Source organism: Berghia stephanieae, chromosome 2 (assembly GCF_034508935.2).
Source record: "Berghia stephanieae isolate SIO BIC M18660-M18661 chromosome 2, UCSD_Bste_1.3, whole genome shotgun sequence".
Lineage (NCBI taxonomy): Eukaryota > Metazoa > Mollusca > Gastropoda > Nudibranchia > Aeolidiidae > Berghia > Berghia stephanieae.
Genome location: NC_088361.1, coordinates 50,933,960 through 50,949,960, shown reverse-complemented (window position 1 = coordinate 50,949,960; position 16,001 = coordinate 50,933,960). Strand labels below are relative to the sequence as shown.

Here is a 16,001-nt window from a genome sequence, read left to right as displayed (position 1 = left end):
TCTACAAGATTTTGGAGTGCAGAGTTGTTCACTACAATAAGTTGATAGAACCATTCACCGTGAACACTGGAGTCAAATAAGGTTGTATCCTCTCACTATACTATTTTCTTTTACCATTGAATCGTTGAAACATTGCAAAAGGACATAAACGAGGAATGCAATGGGGTCTCACATCAATACTTGATGATTTAGATTACGCAGATGACATTGGACTACTCTCCCATAGATTTCAGGATATATGCCAGAAGACTGAAAGTTCACACACGACAGCAAACTCAATTGGACTCAAAGTAAACAGCAAGAAGACTCAGGTCATGAGAATCAACACAATAAACAAAGATCCAGTGCTTTTTGGTCGAAATCCTCTTGAAGATATTAAAAAATTCACGTTCTTTGGCAGTAAACTGACTCCAGATGGTGACTGCAATGCAGAGATCAAAACCAAAATCAGTAAGGCAAACTAGACATTCGCTTCCCTCAAACAAATTTGGAGAGCAACGGGATTACATTCCAGCACTAAAAGAAAGATTTTTAAAGGTAATGTCTTAAGCGATTTGCTCTATGGATCAGAATGTTGGAAGATCACAGAGAGTGTCATCCAGAAACGTGAAGTACTCCAAAACAAATGTTTGCGAGAATATTCAAGATATTCTGGCCAAACACAATCTCAATTGAGGACCTGAGAGTGAGAGCTGAAGTGGAGTCTCTGGAGAATCTCATTAAAAGGAGAAGATGGTAATGGTTGGGGCATGTCTGTCGCAGACATGATGAAACACTGACAAAGAAGGCTCTGCGATGGACACCCCAAGGAAAGAGGAAGCGAGGCCGCCCCAAGGAGATTTGGAGACGTACCGTAGAGATGAACCTAAAGCAGTGAGGTCTGTCTCATAGACTAGGAGCCGACTTGACAACAGTCGCTTTTTATTGGTGAATCGCCGCCATCTAGTTTAAGATGTAAGCAATAATCGCATGAATCGAGAATGTAGCAGTAGTAGTAGTAGTAGCAGCAGCATATAATAATAATAATAATAATAATAATAATAATAATAATAATAATAATATAATATAATGAACTTATATAGCGCCTAGTTCCAATTTAGAATTGGTCACTGGCGCTTTACATCAACACATCATGTATGATATACAAATATAGAACTGGCATGTTAAAACCACACAAATTCGATGATAACATAATATATTATAATAAAATACATACTAAGAGTCCAAATTATATGCCCTACAGAAAAGCTCAGTTTTTAGCCGTTTTCTAAAGATAAGTGGATTTTCACTATTTTTAGTTTCAATATTGATGGAGTTCCACAGTCGGGGGGCATGGTGGTCAAAGGATTTCTCATGAAAAACTAACGATTTTGGGGGTTCCCTTAGGATATTTAAATTAGCAGATCTTAAATTCAACTGGGTTCATAAAGGTGAATAAGTTCCTGAAGGTAAACAGGAGCAGAATTGTTTAAGCAATTGAAAACATGGGTGAGTATTTTAAATTCAATTCTAAACTTTACAGGTAGCCAGTGTAGGTCCTCCAAAATCGGTGTTATATGCTCGCGCTTTTTAGATAACGTTACCAATCGAGCTGCTTTGTTCTGTATCTTTTGGAGTCGATTAATGACATTATTATCACAACCATAGAGCAAGCTATTGCAATAATCAAGGCGGGTAAGAATCAAAGAGACCACAAGAAGTTTAGTAGTATCAATATCAAGAAGCCTTCTAATAGCACCAATAGATCTAAGATAAAGATTGCAGGATCTAGTTACGTTAGTGACATGGGCAGACATGTTTAATTTGGTATCAAATAAAACTCCTAAGTTTCTCACAGGTTCTTTAGTGATGGGAATTACACAATCAGAAAGATTCAGGTTAAGCGTTGAAAGGTCCACGAGGCCCCGTCTTGTAATTTGCAACACCTCTGTTTTGTTTTCATTTAACCTGAGTTTATTGCAACACATCCAGTCACTAATCTCAGAGATACAATTTTCTATATCCGTTATAACATTGAGATGATTGTCGATATTAATGGGAAACAGTAATTGGGTGTCGTCTGCGTAAAAATGGTACTTAATAAAATATTTTGAGATGATGTCACCTAATGGTCCGATATAGAGGGTGAATAAAGAGGGTCCCAGAACTGAACCCTGTGGTACACCAAAAGATAGGGGACAAGGAGAAGAGAAGTCATGTCGATTTACAGACACTGATTGAATTCTGTCAGAGAGGTAAGAAGAAAACCAGTCAAGAACAGTACCCCCAAATCCGTATAGTGTCTTAAGTCTGTCAATTAAAAGAGTATGGTCTATTGTATCAAAAGCAGTAGTAGTAGTAGTAGTAGTAGTAGTAGTAGTAGTAGTAGTAGTAGTAGTAGTTGTTGTTGTTGTAGATGTAGTAGTCGTAATAGTAGTAGTAGTAGTAGTAGTAGTAGTAGTAGTAGTAGTAGTAGTAGTAGTAGTAGTAGTAGTAGTAGTGGTATTATTATTATTATTATTATTATTATTATTATTATTATTATTATTATTATTATTATTATTATTATTATTATTATTATTATCATTATTATTATTATTATTATTATTATTATTATTATTATTATTATTATTATTATTATTATTATTATTATTAGTAGTAGTAGTAGTAGTAGTAGTAGTAGTAGTAGTAGTAGTAGTAGTAGTAGTAGTAGTAGTAGTAGTAGCAGTAGCAATAATATTACTCTTTCTATAAGAATATTTCATGATTATATAAATCTTATATAAACAAATCCCATTGTACAGTGTAAAAAAATCATTATCGTCATGTCGTATCTTATGTTGATTCATAAAATGTGAATTATTAGAGTTGCAATTGCCTACAAATAAACTTTTGAATCTTGTAAAAAAAAAAAAAATAATGCATTCGCGCAGGTGTGTCCTGGGACAGTCCTGTCCTAGTGCGGAACCCCTTTTGAATATAAGTTTTCTCCAGTGGCACAGGACAAATTTGTCCCGGGACAGTTTTGTCCTAGTGCGGAAGGAGTCTAAGTCAATTCAAAACTTCTTGTAACATTATATTTAGGTCAAGGAGCATGACTGTCCTAAACAGGGAATGAATCATATCTTTTGTGTCTAAATGGACAGTACAGTAACATTCTTACTTTCTTTTTCTTTTTTTTTTTTCGTAATAAATATTTTGTTGTTGTTGACAAACTTAACTTCGCAGCAGTTATTTAGGCGATATTCGTATTTTTTTGGTAGAAAAATTGACATTTGGGTTATTTTATCCGAAAGAGACATTATTCTGTTTGGAGTCAAACCTTTTTGAATTATATATCGAAAATGTCTCGACGAAATTATTTTTCCACGAGACTAAGTATCGATGGCCTGTCATCGTTAAAATTTCCGACTCGTCGAGAATACCGACCACCATAACCTCACGCTCCTTTTACGATTTTTGGTTAACACTGAAAACATTGCATTGGATCAGGTGAATAATTCGAAGAATGAAACTAATAGCTTTTGTATCTTAGCAAATAATGAGTCTGACAAAATTAACTAATTTAGACGGTTGCTGCTATAATAACCATTGATGATGGGTGATGAGGTGGAAATTTGAAGGCTTCTTTTTCCCTTTTGAAATTGAGACTTGACAATGAAACTCACCACTCCTCACCGGTCAGCAGGGACAGGAGCTATCACTAGGAGTAGGAGTCTAGGGCTAGGGCTTGGCAGGGGCTTCATCAATTACACAGTACAGTTACTGTTGCAGGTTAATCAGTCAATACTCTACTGTACCAAATAGACGGGCATTGTTCGGAGGTTGATGTCCCTGACGAGACCCGAGACGAGAGGAGGGGGCGGCCATCTTATCAGATCCGGGTGCCGGGTTGCCATTATTAGTAATATTAGTATTATAGATCTAATCTCTAGTATTATTATGTACTTTGGTAAAAAAATTCAAATTGGGTTGAGCTCAGTGAAACCTATATCATTATAATTATAATATAGGACTGACTATTTTCACCGTATTTAGACTATTTTCACTGTACAGTGATAATAACCTGAGGGATCTCCTTGTCAGAAGCCACCTGGAACCCATACCCAGGGATGGGCCTAAAGCCAGATCGTGTATGCGACCCCGATGCAAGACTTGTGGGCACCTGTAGGAGTACGACAGAGTCGGGTTTTCCCGACAAGATTTGGGACATCAGGCAGCCGTCTACTTGCACTGACTGTAATCTAGTCTATGCTATTACGTGCTCCCTGTGTGGGATTGCTTACGTTGGTGAGACCGGAAAGAGGCTGGGTGACAGATTCGTGCAGCACTTGCGTGACATATCAAACTCTGCAGACACTTCAATCTGCCGGACTGCTGCAATGTACAGTGTGTGCGTGTGTGTGTGCTTAGTTTTTGCCATTCGGACACTTCTGCCCGTGGACGTAGGGAAACTCACCTGATCAAGTCGTTGGGAACGCTGACTCCATGCGGACTCAACACCAGGATTGACCACCACTAACCTCCACTTCGTCTCCCGCTGTGCAACAACCTCTTAATCAATACTATCTTTGAGTCTTTTAGATGTCAACGTCACCCATATTCATAACCACTGCTGCTCTTACTGCTGCCACTACAGCTACTGCTACTACTACTACTACTACTACTACTACTACTACTACTACTACTAGATATGAAGTGAATAGAAAAGTGCCAGAAGACAATAGAGAATAAAAAATTTTCGCGGCGGTGGTGGGGTTTGAACCTGCGACCTTATTGGTACGACAACTCCGCCTGGCAGGTGAGAGCGTGGCTCTACCGTGTGAGCTATCCACGAACACAAAAATATTCGTTTCAAACTCAAAGTCATTACTAGATCCCTCTCTCACCCACTTCTTGAGACCGCCGATTCGTTCGTACACCACCATCGCGAATAATTTTGACCAGCAGTTAAGCTTAATAGCCAATATTCTCAACACAAACATATAACATAGAAACGATTGAGACATTGAGTATGCTCCGGTGTATGGGGTGAATTTTTTAATTCAGAAAAGTGAGTGGAGCAGGCACTTATGTTGGTAACAACAAGATATGAAGTGAATAGAAAAGTGCCAGAAGACAATAGAGAATAAAAAATTTTCGCGGCGGTGGTGGGGTTTGAACCTGCGACCTTATTGGTACGACAACTCCGCCTGGCAGGTGAGAGCGTGGCTCTACCGTGTGAGCTATCCACGAACACAAAAATATTCGTTTCAAACTAATTCAAAAAATTTTTTATTCTCTATTGTCTTCTGGCACTTTTCTATTCACTTCATATCTTGTTGTTACCAACATAAGTGCCTGCTCCACTCACTTTTCTGAATTAAAAAATTCACCCCATACACCGGAGCATACTCAATGTCTCAATCGTTTCTATTTATATGTTTGTGTTGAGAATATTGGCTATTAAGCTTAACTGCTGGTCAAAATTATTCGCGATGGTGGTGTACGAACGAATCGGCGGTCTCAAGAAGTGGGTGAGAGAGGGATCTAGTAATGACTTTGAGTTTGAAACGAATATTTTTGTGTTCGTGGATAGCTCACACGGTAGAGCCACGCTCTCACCTGCCAGGCGGAGTTGTCGTACCAATAAGGTCGCAGGTTCAAACCCCACCGCCGCCGCGAAAATTTTTTATTCTCTATTGTCTTCTGGCACTTTTCTATTCACTTCATATCTTGTTGTTACCAACATAAGTGCCTGCTCCACTCACTTTTCTGAATTAAAAAATTCACCCCATACACCGGAGCATACTCAATGTCTCAATCGTTTCTATGTTATATGTTTGTGTTGAGAATATTGGCTATTAAGCTTAACTGCTGGTCAAAATTATTCGCGATGGTGGTGTACGAACGAATCGGCGGTCTCAAGAAGTGGGTGAGAGAGGGATCTAGTAATGACTTTGAGTTTGAAACGAATATTTTTGTGTTCGTGGATAGCTCACACGGTAGAGCCACGCTCTCACCTGCCAGGCGGAGTTGTCGTACCAATAAGGTCGCAGGTTCAAACCCCACCACCGCCGCGAAAATTTTTTATTCTCTATTGTCTTCTGGCACTTTTCTATTCACTTCATATCTTGTTGTTACCAACATAAGTGCCTGCTCCACTCACTTTTCTGAATTAAAAAATACTACTACTACTACTACTACTACTACTACTACTACTACTACTACTACTACTACTACTACTACTACTACTACTTCTGTTCATTCTACTACAACTACAACTCTACCTATCTATCTATCTATCTATCTGTCTATCTACTGACTATCTACCAATTCATAGTCATCTACCTTCCTAGCTATCTCATTGTGTCCACTCATCCACTTATTTATCCATTAATATACATATAGACCCAGCTATCACCCGGCTGTTTACTCGCCCTCTCTCAACCCCCCCCCCCCTTTCTCTCTCTCTCTCTCTCTCTCTCTCCCTCTCTCTCTCAAACCCGCCTCGCCCCTCGTTTTTTTTGTTTTTGTTTTGTTGTTGTTGTTGTTTTGTTTGTTTGTTTGTTTTTTTTTCTTCTCTTTCTCTTCTCTCCCCTCTTTTCTATCTGTATATTCCACTTTACTATCGCATTGCCACCGACCGTTCGTATTTCCTTCGCGAAGATTCGACCTTAGCTCATCCAACAACCCCAACCCCCCACCTCCGCCGTGACTTTTTCACCTCGCCCCCTCCACTGCCCCCTACTGTTTCACTACAGCATTCTACTACTATTACTACCACTGCTACTACTACTACCACTACTACTACTACTACTACTACTACTACTACTACTACTACTACTACTACTACTGCTGCTACCACCACTAATATGTCTTTTATCCTCCATTATTTTCTGGAAGGTTCTGTTCCCTGACGCTGACCTTTTCTTATCAATTAGATCACCCCCCTGGGGCACCCTATCCTCTACCCACGCCACGCTAACATTTCATTCATACTGCAACCGCCATTGAGTACAGACGGTACAAGTTATTTTTCATTATATTTTATTTGTTTTCCACGTTTATTTGTGTATCGTTGTGCTGACGAAGGGTCTGTACCTGAAACGTCCATTGTCTGTTTTGTTCCCATACGAAGCCTTTCCATTTTCACTCTTTCGTTAGTATTTTACGATCACCGGCTTCAGGCAGCCCTTACCGTTTTCTAATTTGCAGGTATAGTAGGAGGTATAACTAGCAATATAAGAATCGCTATTTTTATACAGGGTTTCCTGAAGTAAAGCACTGTGAATTTCCTTTTCCTTTAATAATTTCTTCAGCTCTGTCTTTTTATTCCTGATTCCACAAATGTTAAGTTGTAAAATATTCAAATGTTTGTGGATTTTCTTTGTCCCAGTAGCTGACTTTTCGTGCAGATCAGCCTGGGTACTCACTTTCTGGTGCAGACCTTTTTCGAGGCGATGTCCGAGCTCGTATGATTTCCTTTTGTTTATCATGGCATGCTGGGGAGTCTCTGGTCTGTCCCCACCCTAACCTGTATTCCTTGTCAGCTGCATAACTTCAGGAGTTGAGCTGCAGATCATGTTCCTCATATAATTAATTGTTTTAGGGTCTAGCCAAGTAGCCTTCATTCTGTCTTTCCCACAGTCTCTTTCATGATTGATGGTCACCCATTCCCCGCCACCTACTGTTTCCTGGCTTGCAGTTATCTATTTCAATTATTCTTTCTGCTTAAAGGGCCATATTTCATAAACAGAGGATCGTCACGTCCTGGGTCATTTGTGTCGATGAGAGATTCTGTGGGCCTTAAACAAAGGGATACCAGCCCTTTCCCCTAAAAATCTCAATTTTTAAAGAAGGATACATGATTACAATCAATCACAGATAGTCATACAGAAGACATGGGCCACAGGGAGTATAGAAGTGAAGAGGGAGTATAGAAGCGTTAAAGTTACAGCACTAGGAACAAGTATGAGCTATAGGGGTAGATTAAGAAAAGTAAGGACATACAGAGGACACCACACTACAGAATGAGTGTGAGGTGGGTAGGTGAGGAGCAGAGCGCGTACCACCCACCGGTGGGTTCCATCTCCTGCACCTAAAGAGGAAGGGGTCCCACCTACTCCCTAGCCCGGTTATACCGCCGGGGACTCGGTCACCCCCATAACAAACTCAGTAGAAACAGGGAACACCACGGGAAGGTGCTGTTATGGACACAATTATACATGAGAGGCCATATGCAGTAATCTCTGTGAGACAGGATTACGCGGCGATCAATGCACCTGGAAATGAGAGGTGTTGGGTTCGAAATGCACATCAATTTCCTTTCAGCAAGCGGGACGTCTGGCCCAGACCTTGCAGCTCCCCAACTCTTACACTTGAAACCAACATGATATGAAAGAGCTAGCAACACTGATTACAAAACAGTTTGAATTTTGTTTCTAATGTTGATTAGAAATATAGTTACGACAGTTCAAAGTCTGAAATTTCAGACTGATTTTTACTCAAAATTACCATTGGGAAGTTGTGATCGAAATCGTGTGCCACGCCATTACTAAAAAATGTCTAAAACAATCAATTTGTGTTTCTCATTAACATATTGTATACCAAAATTTTTGTCTTATCGAGGACAATGTAACACATTATTACATAATATGACGCAAATATTACATTATTAAAATCGTCTAGACGTAAGAAACATAATTTGCTCGATCACTTTTGGATTTATCCCCAATATCTCACTGAGACAATTGGAAATAATTCCCCTCTTTGATTTAATACCTAGGAATAAAGAAGGGTTGAAGACAGAATTAAATGAAAAGATACTTAAGGATGCTGCATAATGACATTAATGAGTTTATTTTTGCCCTTGGCAATTTATTTGCATTATAAATAAAATGTCAAAATGAAAGGACCTTGACAACTGACAAATCGTCATTTGCCAAGGACAGTACCAGTTCATCAACTACACATGAGTACTTTTAAAAAAAAATCCACATTTCAATAGAGGGACATTTTAAAATAAATCTTATCTGGTAAAAAAAAGTGTGTTATGGTCGATTTCGTCATCATCCTCTATGGTCAATCAATATGTATTTTGTGTGTCTGATTAGTCTTTCAAAATGTGTATAGTTGATGTCAGATAATATTATATTATAAGGGGGTCAATGACCTCGAGGTATTATTATTAGTTAGGCTGGCTCCAATATGTGAGGTCAATGACCGAAGTATTATTATTTGTTGGTTCCAATTGGGAGTATTATATATAATTTTGCCAGTATATATATGTATGTGTGTGTATTTGATTGGGCCTGGGGGGGGGGGGGGGGGGGGGGGGGGGGGGTCCTGTTAAGGCTAAATCCATCCATTCAGTGCTTTGCTCTGAGACTGCCAAGGCCTGTGTCCTCTATTATTATTATTTATTATTTGGTCCCCCTTAGTCTCTAATCAACCACCCACAGGGAGGCACTTACTGTGTCTTATATCTGTTTCCAACATCCTTTCGGTCTTTGTCTTGGAATAGCTAGCTGGAAGCAGTCAAATGTGAGTTTTTGGAGTCCAGAGGAGGAATTTCCTCCTTTTTAAAATTACATATTCTCGAAACAATGTGCTAGCAGTGAGAGAGTTGATGTGTGGTGGAACACACAGGTGCAGTTTCCCACTCTCCAGAAGTTATCTAGAGTATCAATGATAGTCTATCATCTCAATTGCTCTAAAAGTGGGGTTTAGTGCAGTAGAAATGGGGCTTAAAGGCAATCGTTCAACATTTTCCTACTTTTTTACTTTTTGTCACCTTCATCACTGTAATATGTTGCAAGCATCGTAAAACCCTTAAAAACAACCACCTGCAAAATTTTACACATTTTATATTGTATCATCTGAGTATTATTGGAGTGTCTATTACATTATCTGCTGCAAAGCATAACATAGTCAATTACAGTAACTTGATTCCGCTTTTTGGTCTCAATTTCCGCTTTTTTTTAGTCTTTTGGTTCCTCTTTGTGACTTTTGGGGGTAGGAGCTTCTGCTAGCGATGCTGTGTATTTGATTGAAAGAAAACCATTTTATTTTATTCATCATATCTCGGCATATTGCCTTGCCTAAATTAGAAAATGCCCAAAATGCACACCCCATCCCCTTCTATGGATCGGATTGGTTAAATGCACCCCCCCCCCCTTCTATTGAAGTTTGGTCGAAGTGCATATCCCTCCTCTTATTTGATTTACTGGAGTAAGACTCTTGGTTTACTGGCACTACTTCAACATCAATCCTTTAGTATTAGCGGTTACATGTACAGTTGTGCGGTCCCTGTTCAGGGCTACCAAGTGTCACGCAATATGTGGGATAGTCCCGCATTTAGGACTGCTGCCTCATGTCCTGCATCTCAGCCCAGTTGTTGTTAGTTATTAGTATTAGGAGAATATGACTGAGAGATCATCCACTGTGGTTAATCAATACACATTTTGTGTGTCTGGTTAGTCCCTTATGTTTTAGGGAGATCATTGACCTAGGTATTATTATATGTTGCCTCCAATACTAGGGTCAATTACTGAGATATTTTAAATTACATCCAAATGGTAGTTTTATTGTGTCCTGTCAGCGACTGTCCCTATTTCATTTTGACAGTGTAGATTTGTGTGTGAGCGTGTGGTGCCTATTATTCTGTCCCCCGTTTGTCCCTCATTTTGACTTTTGACAGCCCTGCCTGTTTTCATCTTGCTTTGTTTACACCCTCACTCTCTCTCTCTCTCTCTCTCTCTCTCTCTCTCTCTCTCTCTCTCTCTCTCTCTCTCTCTCTCTCTCTCTCTCCTCTCTCTCTCCTCTCTCTCTCTCTCCTCCCCTCTCTCTCTCTCCTCTCTCTCTCTCTCTCTCTCCTCTCTCTCTCTCTCTCCTCTCCCCTCTCTCTCTCTCCTCTCTCTCTCTCTCTCCCCTCTCCTCTCTCTCTCTCCACTACTCTCTCTCTCTCTCTCTCTCTCTCTCTCTCTCTCTCTCTCCCCCCCTCTCTCTCTCTCTCTCTCTCTCTCTCTCTCTCTCTCTGTGTGTGGAGAGTACAACAAGTCAAACACAGATTTCATTTTTAATGTTTATACTATTCATTTTCAATTTTTCCTTTAGAGTAAGCATGGATGCTGATCTGTATGATGAGTTTGGGAATTACATTGGCCCAGATTTAGACAGTGATAACGACGATGATGATGAGGAGGAAGATGAACAAGATGATGATGACTATTTGGACAGGGATGTGAGTCATTTAACTTTTTGATGTGTAATAGGTCTGTAAATCAAATCCTAGATTTAACATCAGGCAAGAATGTACTCATAAGTTAATAAATTAGACGAGTTAAGAAAATATATTTTGATATTCTGTATTTCCTTTGTTCCCACTGTGCTTTGCTCTATAGAGGTAATATTCTTTTTCTTGGTTTTGTTTACTAGGAAGAAGATGAGATGGACCAAGATGGTGGTGATGACCAATCAAGCCTGCAAGTGGTGCTGCATGAAGATAAAAAGTACTATCCCACTCCAGAGGAGATATATGGACCTGAAGTTGAGGTTTGTTACATTGCATTTGTACATATAGATAGTTAAAAAATGACATCAGTCAGGTCTTTGTTATAGTTTTTTGCCATCCGCGTTCATGAGTAATTCTCACTAAACTGTATTAACCAGGCTATAAACATTCATGGTTACACACAGTTTTGTGTGTTGGTCCGTTATACTTCCGGATGGCAATGTTATGAGCTTCTTAGCCAAGCGCATACTATCTATACTGTTTCTGTCATGCCATAAGTCACAATTTGCAGCCTCTTTTTGCCTCTGTCGCACTCTTTTCTTACTTAAAAAAAAATAATTAGGTTATTTCTAGTGAAATATGAAACCAATTCTATTTTTCGAGAGTTGTCATTTCAGTTATATTCATGTAAGATTATTTTTAGTAAAGTCATGACAACTTGAAAAGTCATTGCACGATTAAAAAAAAATTGCCAACTGCAGATCCTAGTGGTGCACCAAATAATTTTGAGATAATGCCAAAAATTTGGTAATACACTCCTGTCTTTTTTTCTTCAGATACAAGATACAACTTAAAATGCCTTTTATCATTGCATTTCAATTCAATGAATGCTTAACATTGTTAAAAAGAATTTAGAAAATTCATAAGTAGAGTGAAGTGTCCCCACCAAGGGCTTTCGTAGGGAAATCACTCTGGTGTAGTGTAACTTTTAGTTAAAGGTGACAAATGTTTTGAACATTTTATTAAGAAAACCTCCCTCTACCCAATTGTATGTCGCTTACAACTGTACATCATTTAAAGATCACAATATTGTCCTGGAAAGAAGGCCCCTCATATCGTACATTTTTTACCAAGGTTCCTTAAGTCGTACACTTGGGTCGCCTCATGTCACACACTTTGCTTATTCAGTCCTCAAGACCCGATACCTCATATGTCCTGCCAAAGTTATATTAAAAGTTAGTGATAACAGCATCGTCAAAGTTTGCTTTATTTCAGGACGAATTAAAAGGACATTTTGGTTTCCCCCTTCGTCAGCAATATTGACAAAAGGTGACCGTTTGTTAAGATTTTGTTTAACCACCGAAATTAATCACCCTTTGTCAATATGTTTTAGTTGTTTTTTAAAAACAACTTTTCCAAGCTGGCAACAGTCCATACAATTATATCGAGTTATGCAGTAAAGCAGGTGATGGTAGATACTTATATTTCAGAGATGACTGGTATGGATGGACCTTTCGAGTTCCTCCTTTATCTACAATGATAAAATACCCATCATGACTTTTTTCATTTATCCGAGCAATTCATTCCCAAATATTATATTGAGCAATAAAGTGAGAGGTATTATGGTAATAATAAGTACAAATTGTTACAGAGATGAATGTTATACACGTTTCGGGTTTCCCCTTCATGTAAAGTGATAATCAGTCCTTCATCATTGTTTCTTTTTCATTTTCCGTGCTGTTCGGGGCTCAAACTTTATATTGAGCAATATGGTGATTGTGGGCATATAAGTAAGACTTTTCAGAGAGACAAATGTTTTGAATATTTCGGATGTGCCCTTCATTTACCATGACATTATCATTTATCGCTTTTTACCTTTTTCGAGCTATTAAGACTCAATACAAAATCTTGAACAATACAGAGAGAGCATTGATGACATTATTCAAGAGACGAATGTAAATAATGTTCGGGTATGCCTTTCATCTACCATAAAGAAATTACCTTTTTGCCTTTTCCGAGCTATTAAGACCCTATACATAATATTGAGCAATACAGTGATGGCGGTCATGACACTGTTCAAGCAACAAATGTCATGGACGTTTTGGGTATTCCCCTTATCCACCATGATAAATTGCCCTTCATCACTTTTCTGAGCTACCAAGACCTCATACATTATATTAAGCAATATAATGATTAATGTGATGGTAAGAATAACTTTTACAGAAATGTTATAAACTTTTCGGGTTCTTCCTTCATTTGAAGTGATATTCTATCCTTTATCATATATTATATTTTTTTTTGTCGAAGACAACGCTGTTAATGGCCAGGTACTCATTTACACCTGAGTACAGTGAGAGAATGTGAGTAAAGAGCCTTTTCCAGGGACTTAACTATGCGCCGAGCTAGGCTTGAACCCAGGACCTTCCAATTCAAAAGGAAGTGTCATACCACAAGTAATGAGCTAGTAGGTGTTACGAATGAGAGTTGCATAATAAATTAAGTACCAAATAGTACTCTTTAGTGTCCTTCATAAATTTTGATTTTCAACTCTTAACCTGGAAAATATCTTACTTTCTCTTTTCATTAAGACTATTGTACAAGAGGAGGACACTCAACCCCTGACAGGTAAGAACACTGAAAAAGGAAAATATTATTGGCGAACCAAACATGCATGCTTTGATCCATGGGGTGTTCATGGTTGATTAATAGGAGGTAATCATGTTAAAAATGGTTACAATTCCTATTTGTGTGCGCATACATGATGGGGTGGGGGTTTCAAATCCCATTATTTGATTATCTTGTTCAGGGCACAAAAGACTTCTTTTACTGTTATGGGTGATTCTTTTTTATCTCAAAATGCAAATCATGATGTGACTTTGGATAAGAATGATATTAGTATTTGCTAGGATAGAATTATGATAATAATATCTGGTGTTGAAATATGTTTTTCCCAGCTACGTTAGATTGTTTTCACTGTAAGATTTTATAACGAGAATATTTTTATTTTTATAAATAAATCCATTGTGAATTTTAAAAAATGAATATTTTGTATATGGGTTAAGTTGTCTCTGAGTGCCAAATTTTTTGTTTGTTTTTAATGTTTTCTCACTTTGCCTCTGAAAACAATCTTTGTTTTTAACTATGGTGTCCTTATTTATCAAGATTTTTATTGCTTTGAATTAAAGAAGGGATGTTCTATTTTACAGGTCTATTTAAAGGATTGTAAATGTCATCTTTGAGAAAACTAGGTAATTGATACTGCCACACTGTAAAATTAACAATATTGGTTCTTTTTTATATTGTGATGTACGTTTTATTTTAAATGATGCAGGTATAAGGATTTTAAATTTTTAAAAGGGTAGCTGCAGTCTTTTGTTTGAAATAAATTACATAATTGCAAAATACTTTCTACCAGGTTTGAGATTGACCCTGCTACTCGTTTACTGTTTGGTGGATAGAGGCTTTAGTTAAAAACAAACACAGGGCAGAGTGTAATCAAGTCCATTTCTTATGCCTTACCAATTAAGCCACCGGGAACCTTCATACCTCGGTGACTAGAAATTTAAATGTTTCATGATTTTCTTATCTTTTTAATTCATTTTTTAAAAACAATTTCAGAGCCTATTATTGCCCCGGTAAAAAACAAAAAGTTTTCAATGGTGGAACAAGACCTCCCGTCAACTTCATACAACATGGAGTAAGTTTATGGGTTTTTAATCTCTCTCTCTCTTTCTCTCTCTCTCTCTCTCTCTCTCTCTCTCTCTCTCTCTCTCTCTCTCTCTCTCTCTCTCTAGCTCCCCCCCACCCTCTCTCTCTCTCTCTACCTCCCCCCCCATCTTCTCTCTGTCTTTCTCCCTATCTCTCTCTCTCTCTCTCTCTCTCTGTCTCTCTCTCTGTCTCTCTCTCTCTCTCTCTCTCTCTCTCTCTCTCTCTCTCTCTCTCTCTCTCTCTCTCTCTCTCTCTATATATATATATATATATATATATATATATATATATTATTATTAACTTCCGTTGTGTTGTTGATTTAGCGGTGATCAGTATTGTTATGTAGTAGTATGTTCTAATTGCGTGTATGTTTGTGTGTGTTTGTGTGTGTGGTGTATACATATGTGTGTTGGCATTTTTCAGCAAATCGTGGCATTCATAGTGATATTATTCACTTGATTACAAGAAGGTATTCGGATTTACACAAATTTTAAACAAGTTTCACCGATTAACAACGTCAACTAATATTACTGCTGATATTATGGTCGTTTTTATGCCATCGATGTGATAATTATTGCCAGTAGAAATATTTGATTAAAGGTTGGCAAACTGTCAATTGTATCTGTCTAGCTTCTAGCCCGAACAAACTTGATATTTTTCGCGTCTGATTCAGATTTTCATTTGACCTCACATAAGTTAGGTAAAGGTTAGACATTCCGAAAGCTCCTACATCCCCAGTATTCTTTCAATTTGTATTTTCACGGTTGATGTTTTGTCAGGCGTTTATTTATTCAATTTGTCATCATGTAGATTTGTGAGGATTTTTTTTTCTATTAGGGTTAGTCATAAGTCTTAGTAAAGGTGCTAGGGGGAAGACATTCCGAAAGCTCCTACATCCCCAGTATTCTTTCAATTTGTATTTTCACCGTAGATCTTTTGTCAGGCGTTTATTTATTCAATTTGTCATCATAAAGAAGCATTTTAAAAACTCTAGAACAAACCTTGATAGATTTGTGAAAGTTTAAAATTTCCTAATTTGACCATTGTTTTGATTCTCGGCCGCCATTTTAATTTTGTGAAGTATTGAAAGGTAGTGCAA

At 38.0% G+C, this 16,001-nt stretch overlaps 1 protein-coding gene across 1 annotated transcript in view; it reads left to right on the top strand.

The window, feature by feature from the left end:
* The first annotated feature begins 3,382 nt into the window (after positions 1–3,382).
* Positions 3,383–16,001, top strand: part of LOC144965112 (116 kDa U5 small nuclear ribonucleoprotein component-like) — a 39,858-nt gene continuing 27,239 nt past the window's right edge. Inside the window, exons 1-5 of the mRNA XM_078900052.1 lie at positions 3,383–3,471; positions 11,077–11,203; positions 11,398–11,514; positions 13,783–13,819; positions 14,813–14,891. Coding sequence (XP_078756178.1) covers positions 11,084–11,203; positions 11,398–11,514; positions 13,783–13,819; positions 14,813–14,891 — 353 coding nt within the window. The 5' untranslated portion in view covers positions 3,383–3,471; positions 11,077–11,083. The remainder of the gene's footprint in view (positions 3,472–11,076; positions 11,204–11,397; positions 11,515–13,782; positions 13,820–14,812; positions 14,892–16,001) is intronic.